Raw genomic sequence first — 10,000 nt, forward strand, 5'->3', positions numbered from 1 at the left:
AGAGATATTATGGTAGACTTCAATCAACCAAGCACAAACAAATACGAATCATAGTTATATCCCTGGTGCCAACAGACCGCATCACCTTCACACCCGATTTTGGATCCATTGATCACCCCTTTCATGCCCACACTCCAGAGCTCAGTAGGCTACGAGCAGCGAGGAGAATTTCCGTGCTACGGAACCTAGTGCATTTTCCTCAGGCGAGCGATGTCCGCAGGACCCGCTTACGCCCTATAGGCTAGACTGCTTACCCGCACTCCCTGCTTCTGCCAATGCTCTAGCCAATGCTCTACCCACGACAAAGGTATCGATACTCACAGGTGATTTGGTTCGCCCGTTGCCCGATATGCCAAATTCGCCCCCATCTCTGTCACCATTGCCATTTTTATTTTTTGGGCAATTTTACTCCTTCTTTTACTGGTTCGGGGTACACATTCGCTTCACTTCCTGCTCAGCCCTAAAGACCAAAACCCGTTTATAGACCGAGAAAAAACGGCAGTGCTGACGTGGGTGTTTAACTGAGCGCCCGAGGGCCAAGGAGCCACTTAAAGTACAAGCGCCCCTTTTCGAGACTATACTCGCCTTTTTCGGCCTTGAAATGGGAAAGTATTGAAATAGTAACATTCCTAAAATACCTGATCCTCCTAATTTTTGTTTAAAACACAATTTGAACAGATTATTTGTTTCAAAAACATAGCCTATCCCATAGCAGCAGGAAGTATGGTGCTGAGGGTGCTGCAGTGCCCCCTGATAAATCTAAATTTAAAACAAATAATCAATAAAAATAACATAAATACATATTGTTCAACAAAATTAGTGAACTTGGCCTTTATTACTCCTGTATTAGCAAGAAAAATACTTCTCAAATACTCCCCCCCCCAACACATCAACTCTTACCAGGGTCATCAATGAGGCCAATGAAATCAAAACACAATAGAACTTCTTCATTTCCCATTTTATGTCTATAGACTCAACTATTAAATAATTACATAATGACAATACATATAAATGACAAGACATGGTATTTTTTATTTAAGCATTAGAGAATAGTCTTAGTGAAAGTAGCTGTAAGGAATCAACAACATAATATTAAATCATTATGAAATATAAATCATTCATTTTGTCTTGAGGTCTCTTCATGTGTGAATGTGATAGAAAAATTTGCTTTGGCCCAATAATTTAGGAGGAAGTGAAGAAGGTACTCAATGAGATGAACATCTCATGAAGACGGGCCATTATTGGTGAATCCGGTTGGGTTTTTGGACTGCCAGCGCCACAGGTCCTTACCTTGGAAGACATAACCAGAGGCATAACATTATTACATTTTAGTCATTTAGCAGAAGATAATCTATCTTAACCAGAGTAACTTACAGGAGCAATTAGGGTTAAGTGCCTTGCTCAAGGGCACATTGACAGTTTTTCACCTAGTCGGCTTGGAGATTAGAACCAGCAACTTTTCGGTTACTGGCCCAACGCTCTAAACAGCTAGGCTACCTGCCGCCCCGTATTATTATTATTATACATTACACTCTATGGAATCAGGATTGTGCTGAGGACTGGGGCTGTCGTGATGTGTTGACAAATTATGTATAAACTCAGAGTAACAGTAAGTGGTAGGTAGTTCAATAAAGGTTTACTTACACATTCTCTCCAGGTTGAAGTCAGCTTTCCAGCCCAGCTCTTTCTCAGCCAGACGGGGGTCAGCATAGCAGGACGCTACATCTCCTCCTCGTCGAGGGGCAATCAGGTACATGATCTGTGGCAAAGACAATCATAACAGTACAACCACCCCCACGTGAAATTGCTTGGTCTGAAATTAGCGGTCAGACAGGTATCGCTTGAAGTAGCTGCTTTCTACACATGAAGACCTAAAAAGGATTCCATTCCCTGTAATTAAGAAGTAATAAATATAAAATACAGGAATACTGATGGACGAAGGCTCTGAAGTTTTTAAAAGAGGGTCAAGTCACTCACCTCTATCCCTGAGGCCTTCTCCATAGCCTTTACCATCTGTAGCACAGAGTAACCCGTTCCTGTTCCTAAGTTATACACCTAGAGGGAGATAAGGGGAAAATGTCACATTTCTATAAGACAATGGATGAGACAAGAGCAATTGTGAATGAATGAGGAAAGACAGGACACATGTAACAGTGGGGTCAGGTAAGCCAGCCTGTATACTGTACTTTGCATCCACAATTGTCCTTCAGTTTCTTGAGAGCAGCTATGTGTCCTTTGGCCAAATCCACAACATGGATGTAATCTCGCACCCCTAAAGAGAAGAAGGATTATTCACAATTGGATGCATTACTGTACAATAAATATGATGACATTTACCATCAGACAGGGTTATGACTGATTGAATTCTATTCAATGCTGTTTTCAAACAATGTCAATCAACCCTCTTTTTTCTTTAAGCATAAAGTCAGTTATCATTACCTGTTCCATCAATAGTGTCGTAGTCATTCCCAAACACATTGAGGTGTTTTCTTCTCCCAATGGCCACCTGGGTTAGAGAAGAGAGAGCCACAGCCCCTAAAGTTAAGTCCATTACACTCAACAAAAATATAAAAATGCAACATGCAACAATTTCAAAGATTTTACCGAGTTACAGTTCATAAGGAAATTAGTCAATTTAATTAAATTCATTAGCCCCTAATCTATGGATTTCACATGACTGGGAATACAGATATGCATCTGTTGGTCACCGATACCTTAAAAGAAATGGGCCTCACAATGGGCCTCAGGATCTCGTCATGGTATTTCTGTGCATTCAAATTGCCATTGATAAAATGCAATTGTGTTTGTTGCTCGTAGCTTATGCCTGCCCATACCATAACCCCCCTGATACCATGGGGCACACTGTTCACAACCTTGACATCAGCAAACCACTCGCAAAACACGACGCCATACACGTGGTCTCCGGTTGCAAGGCCGGTTGTATGTACTGCCAAATTCTCTAAAATGAGGTTGGGGGCGGCATATGGTAGAGAAATGAACATTCAATTATCTGGCAACAGCTCTAGTGGACATTCCTGAAGTCAACATGACAATTGCACACCCCTCAAAACTGAGACATCTGTGGCATTGTGTCCACATGTGTAATGATCATGCTGTTTAATCAGCTTCTTGATATGCCACACCTGTCAGGTGGATGGATTATCTTGGCAAAGGAGAAATGCTCATTAACAGGGATGTAAACAAATTTGTGCACAACATTTGAGAGAAATAAGCTTTTTGTACGTATGGAACATTTCTGGGTTATTTTATTTCAGCTCATGAAACCAACACTTTACATGTTGCGTTTATATTTTTTGTTCAGAGTACAAAACTACATCCCGGTGAAAAAAACAGAAATTAGAAAAGCAATAGTTCGAAGTGGGATACCAAATCATTCATGGTGGATAAACATTATTTGTGGTTACCTGGGCGACATAGGGCAGCAGGTTGTTGGGGATGCCCTGAGGGTCTTCTCCGATGAGCCCAGAGGAGTGAGCCCCAATGGGGTTGAAATACCGCAGCAGCACCGCGTTCCAGTCCTGTGGAATACATGAAGTAGTATGGGCATTATTATCATTATACACATTGTTATACAAACTGTTATTCAGGACATCTATCATGCATGGGATGTATGTGACAGATGGTCAGGGTGTGTGTTGAAGAATAGAGAGCCTGGGGTAGGTACAGTACCTTCTCTGCCTTACACTGGTCCATAATCATCTCCTCTATGAAGAACTTGGTCTTGCCGTAGGGGTTGGTGCACCCCCCAACAGGGTGCTGTTCATCTATGGGAAGCCGCTGGGGGTCTCCATACACCGTGGCTGAGCTGCTGAAGACCAGATTGCGCACGCCATGAGTCTGCATCACCTGGGAGACATGCAGATGCACACACGACACACACACACACACGGACAGCAGCCGTTGAGACAGCAATCTAAAGCACACACGCTTAACCATACAGACTAACGTCCCGAGGTTGGTTGAGATTATTGCAAGCAACACGTAAACATTAGTAGCAGGTCATAAAGTAAAAGACAAGAACAGTGCTACAAAGTTATAAAATCAATACACACCGGCACCCATGCACTTAGGTAGCAGTTCTCGGAAAGCAGCCATTACAGAATAGGTCACTTCAAATGATGCAAGGCAAGCTGAGATTGAGGTATTCTAACTTACCTCGAGCAAGTTCATGGTTGCAGTGAGGTTGACCTGATAGTACCTCAATGGCTGCTCAACTGACTCACCCACCGCTTTCAGACCAGCAAAATGCATTACAGCACTGAATGAATGCTGTTAAGACATTAAGACAGAGACAAACAAGTAAACACTTCATAAAGACAAAGGTGAGTGATGTCTTGAGCAAAACTCATAATAGGGCCAGGAGCTGTCCCGGACCACATGACCTGAAGTGTAAAACTCTGGTGCCTAGTTAAAGCAAATGCATTGGAACACTGTTCAGCAGGGATGAGTGTAGTTTGTAACCTGTTTGAAAAGCTTCTCCAAGCCTGGGTGGTCCAGCAGGTCCAGCTCATGGAACTCAATGCTGGTGTCCAGGATCTTCTCTATCCTCCGCAGGCTCTCAGGGACATCTCCTTCTCCTCCATGAAACATCAGGATGTGGAACAATGATCAACACACATGCATGTGCACACACACAGAAACACACCTTTACTGTAACTGTTCTCACCCAAATCAAACGGTAACTGTCAAACCGATAGCGTGTGTTACATCACTATCACTCTCAAAGTTACGCCGGGCAAACTAAGGACACTTACCTCGGACAGCATTGCTGAAGTTATCTATGACCACAGGGCAGAATCCTGCCTCAATCAGTTCCACCACACAGTGGCTGCCGATGTAGCCTCCTCCCCCAGTCACCAGGACCTTCTGTGCCATCCTGAATGCCTGCCTTACAAAGACAGAACACATCACACAATAGCAACACATGACAACACATTTAGTGGACACAGCAACAATCTGGAGACGTGCTCAGATCTACCTTACTGAATTCCTAAAGATCAATGTCTGACTAGAGCTTTGCAGGAAAAACAAATGCGGAGGAGAATGTTTTATGATGAACAACTCATGGTGTGATTATAGGAATGCACAAACCTTTAAGAGTTTATGTTCCCTGCTTATCTTGTGTAATTTCTCCCGGTGTACACATGTATAGATTGCATTTGATTATTGCTACAGTGCTATTTGGCTTGTTAAATCTGATTTGCCCCACCATTCTTAATTTCTTGTATTTTTCCCCATACATTTGAATTGTTTGACATTTTACTGCATTGTTAGGAGCTACACTGAACAAAAATATAAACCCAATGTAAAGTGTTGGTATTACAGACAGAGGAGTATTTCTGTCTGTAACAAAGCCCTTTCATGGGAAAAACTCATGATTGGCTGGGCCTGGCCTGGCTGCCAAGTGCTGGGCCTATGCCCTCCAAGGCCCACCTATGGCAGAACCCCTGCCCAGTCATGTGAAATCCATAGATTAGGGTCTAATTTATTTATTTCAATTGACTGATTTCCTTATATGAACTGTAACTCAGGAAAATCTTTGAAATCGTTGCATGTTGCGTTTATATTTTGTTTGTGCTATAACACAAACTGTGTACACAACCAATAAACTTTGATTTGATCTGACTTTCATTAGACTGTAATAGTATTTCAGGAACAGCCCAGGTTACCTTTTGTCTAAGAGAGCAACCCAGAAAATCTGGAGGGCTTGTAAAGCTAGAATTTTTTTAAATAGGTATGCGGTTCGACTATTCAATTTCAGTCCCCCACCCCACCCAATCCACGTCACCATTCAGTGCACCTGTACGACCAGGATATAGAGGATGAAAAGATAACATTGGTGCAGTAAAGAGAGGCTGTGTTCGAGAGGATCAAAACCGTAATGTATCATGGGTAAATTGTGACTGACTGACCGATCTACAAACCTATTTTTAACTTTACATCATAAATAACTACTCATTATTATTTGTAGATCCGTCAGTCAGTCACAATTTACCCATGAGACATTACGGTTTTGATCCTCTTGAACATTGCCAGTGTCCCCAATATCACATTATACTGTAGTTGCATTGAACATCATCTGAATAAGACTGATTCCTGGCCTTTTTTTGTGCATTTCCTGACATCAAGGAGACACATCAACATAATCAGTCAGTTAAAAATTGTCATTGGACTGCTATGTTATGTTTGACTCTCTCAATCCTGTCTGTAATAAGTCATCAGCCACTAAAGTCTTAAGTCCATTATACAGCCTATAGCGGCAGTAAACATTCATTCAACTCTTCTGATTTTCGTTATTGCTAAGCTGTCATCACTGGATAAATCCTAACACTGTCATTCACCCAGAAAATCATTCATGAATGAAAATACTTACTTGTACGTCCTTTACACCAAATTAATTCTATTCGCGGGAAGGAAGACGTCCGAAGAATATAGGAGTGTGTAAAGGACTGCTTAGACAGAATTAAGCTATCACCTGAAACAAGGGACGTCTCTCCCTGTCCTGTTCGGACATATTTCTTGCTTCCTGTTCAGAGAGAGACGTGGAGCTGTGTTAAGTCAGAACAATCAGATACTACATCCGGTAGCGTAAGTCTGTTTTTTTTTCTCAAAATAAAAGCCATGTTTTCTGTAATTAATAATATCCACTTTTTTGTGCCTCCTCCTGACTTTTTAAGCATATATTCTTGCAGTAGAGCTTTCTCTTCGTGGAGACTTAAGATGTTATAATTGTATTATCAAAAATTATAATATTTGACTTACAGAAATACTGTCTATTTTCTATTTATCAGAGAGGACTTTTATTTTTGTAAAGTCACCCGGTTCAGTTAGAAAATCTACGGACTACTTGCACTAACTTCCTGGCACTGATACGTGAATGGCATCAAACAAGGAAGCCTCACATGCTCCGACGTCAGAAATCCCTCGATGGAAACCACGCCTTTGACTATTAGACAGTACAGTGACTGTGGTGGCAGAGAGCTTGGGGCACTACTGGCCAGATGTACCTATCTATGCCCACATTTAAGGCACGGAAACTTCAGAAAAAAGTCAAACAATTCAACCCTTCCTCTCTCTCGCTCTCTCTCTCAATTAAATTTCAATTGAAAGGATTTTATTGGCTTTGCCAAAGCAAGTGAAGTAGAGAATAAACAAAAGTGAAATAAACAATACAAAATTAACTGTAAACATCACACTCATAAATTTCCAAAGGAATAAAGACATTTCAAATGTCATATGATGTCGATATACATTGTTGTAACTATGTGCAAATAGTTAAAGTACTAAATGGAAAATAAATAATAAAAAAAAATTGTTCTTCACTTGTTGCTGTTTTGTGGCAAAAGCTCACAAATCTTGCTGCTGTGATTGCACACTGTGGTATTTCACCCAATAGATATGGGAGTTCATCGACAAGGCAAGAAGAGCCTTCAATACCATCAAAAGGAACATCAAATTCGACATACCAATTAGGATCTGGCTAGGAATACTTGAATCAGTTGTAGAACCCATGGTCTTTATGGTTGTGAGGTGAGGTCCAGCTCTTTACTGGATTTTTATAATTAGTGGGTATCGGCCTTAATCTGCTCTCTATGCATTATGTGGTGTTCTACATTGTACACTGAGGATATTTTTGCAGAGTCTCAATTTGGTGTTTGTCCCATTTAGTGAATTCGAACCCCAGACCTCACAACCATAAAGACCATGGGTTCTACAACTGATTCAAGTATTCCTAGCCAGATCCTAATTGGTATGTCGAATTTGATGTTCCTTTTGATGGTATCGAAGGCCCTTCTTGCCTTTGTCGATCAGATCGTTCACAGCCTTGTGGAAGTCTCTCTCTCTCTATTTCTCTCACACACACAAATGCGCGCACGCACGCACGCACGCACGCACGCACGCACGCACGCACGCACGCACGCACACACACACACACACACACACACACACTCACGCACACACACACACACACACACACACACACACACACACACACACACACACACACACACACACACACACACACACACACACACACCACAATACATTTATAAGCTTGTTGATGCTCTCCCCAATGGGTACACACTGATAGAATCAATGTTGTTTCCACGTCATTTCCATGAAATTACATTGAACCAATGTGGAATAGACATTAAATTGACATCTGTGTCCAGTGGGTCTTCGCTAATGAAACACGAACCCTCAAGGCAGAACAATGCCTCTTTGTTTGTAGGCCTAAAACAATTTCTTTAACAAATAAGAATAAAAAACATACTTAACTGATATTAAATAACACTTTTTCCCGTCTATTCCCAAAATGCAAACAGATTCGCTGACGGACACGAAGCGTTGCCAGACCCAGCAATGTCCCACTGCCCCACTAGAGAGTGTGGCTCTGAGCCAAGGGGAGAGAGAGGGATGATACAACCGAAAGGATTTCATCATAAAATCTACATTTAGATGTTATATAATTGAAGATGTGTGTTTCAGTGTGTCATCTGTAAGGTCCTTATGGTCTGTGCAGTTGACAGATATAAAGGAGTGGAGGCATCCCCACATGAATGTCTATATGAAATAAAACACTGAGTGGCATTCTTTTATATGTTGTGCCATTTTTGAAACCCTTGCGGCAGTCCTGCCTTGCCAAGGAACACTGGCACATGAAGCAAGGCAGACACTGTGACGCAGGCAGACACTGTGATGGAGGCAGACACTGTGATGGAGGTAGACACTGTGACGGAGGCAGACACTGTGACGGAGGCAAACACTGTGACGGAGGCAGACACTGTGACGGAGGCAAACACTGTGACGGAGGCAGACACTGTGACGGAGGCAGACACTGTGACGGAGAAGAGAAGAGGGAGAAAAGAAGAGCTGAGTATTTGGGGGGTACAATTTCCTCACACCTCATTGAATTGCATTCTCTAAAACTGGGGAAACATGAACTGAGGGGAAATATTTGAGAAAGGTAAACAAAATACTTTTGGAACAAGCACAGATAAACAGAAATAAAAATCCAACAATCCAGGAGGCCCAAACAAAGCGTGGCACTAAATACAAAAGGGAACATTATTATTCAACTCAGAGAAGAACAACACATTTTTAAAATGTATTTAACGAGGCAATTCAGTTAAGAACAAATTCTTATTTACAATGACGGCCTAGGAACAGTGGGTTAACTGCCTTGTTCAGGGGCAGATTTTTACCTTGTCAGCTCAGGCATTCGATCCAGCAACCTTTCAGTTACTGGCCCAACGCTCTAACCACTAGGCTACCTGTCACCCATGAACCACAGGCTTTCACAGATTAACAGCTGGATCAACTTTCTCGAGCTTTGGACTGAGTCAGGGGATTTGACTCTACAGAAACAACCCTTCTGCCGTTTGGTGCTGGATAACTTTGGTGTGTCCTCTCTCTGTAAGTTCCTAATAAGAAATTGCTCTGTCTGTGGTTGACTCAGAGAGCATTTGTGTGTGTGTGTGTGTGTGTTTGCTGTGGGACACAGGTGCTATGGCCTGGGCTGGGGTGTGGTTGTGTGTGTCTGTGTGAGTGTGTGTGTTAGTCCGATCCTTGGGGTGCCCCTCCAGCACCGTAGCTGGCTGCGTCTAGAGGAGAACCAGGAGAGGACATAGGGGGAGGTGCCGTGGGAGGGGAGAACCAGAACTTAAGTGTATGAGTGAGGCACATGGTTCTGCGTGTGGCTCTGATGGACGTACCTACCCCAACCTGTGTCAGCTGAGAGAGGCAGCCAGTCGGAAAGGGACCACTCTGAGGCTCACTGGACAGGGACCATGCTACTCTGGTGACTATAATCAAATCTTATTATAGCATCAGTCAGGTAGAAGCTATTGGACCATGAATACAGTAGAGAGATTGTTGCTGTCACATGGTTTATAGGTTTATAACTTAGCGCTTAACTATAGATCATATTTTTAAATTCACTACATTATTACATTTCTGAAAAGCCATGTGGATATGT

At 42.3% G+C, this 10,000-nt stretch overlaps 2 protein-coding genes across 2 annotated transcripts in view; both read right to left on the reverse strand.

The window, feature by feature from the left end:
• Positions 1-683, reverse strand: part of zbtb8a (zinc finger and BTB domain containing 8A) — a 4,355-nt gene extending 3,672 nt beyond the window's left edge. The window contains exon 1 of the mRNA XM_029730439.1: positions 322-683. Coding sequence (XP_029586299.1) covers positions 322-386 — 65 coding nt within the window. The 5' untranslated portion in view covers positions 387-683. The remainder of the gene's footprint in view (positions 1-321) is intronic.
• Positions 684-803: 120 nt separating this feature from the next.
• Positions 804-6,570, reverse strand: gale (UDP-galactose-4-epimerase). The gene is made up of 11 exons (XM_029730440.1): positions 6,395-6,570; positions 4,776-4,909; positions 4,483-4,598; positions 4,177-4,290; positions 3,691-3,867; positions 3,426-3,539; positions 2,440-2,506; positions 2,187-2,272; positions 1,978-2,055; positions 1,645-1,759; positions 804-1,290 (listed from the first exon to the last, which is right to left on the reverse strand). The coding sequence occupies exons 2-11, from the start codon at positions 4,894-4,896 to the stop codon at positions 1,223-1,225; spliced, it is 1,056 nt and encodes a 351-aa protein (XP_029586300.1). The 5' UTR covers positions 4,897-4,909; positions 6,395-6,570; the 3' UTR covers positions 804-1,222.
• Positions 6,571-10,000: the final 3,430 nt, after the last annotated feature.

The sequence above is a fragment of the Salmo trutta genome, chromosome 33 (genome assembly GCF_901001165.1).
Source record: "Salmo trutta chromosome 33, fSalTru1.1, whole genome shotgun sequence".
In the NCBI taxonomy this organism is placed as follows: domain Eukaryota; kingdom Metazoa; phylum Chordata; class Actinopteri; order Salmoniformes; family Salmonidae; genus Salmo; species Salmo trutta.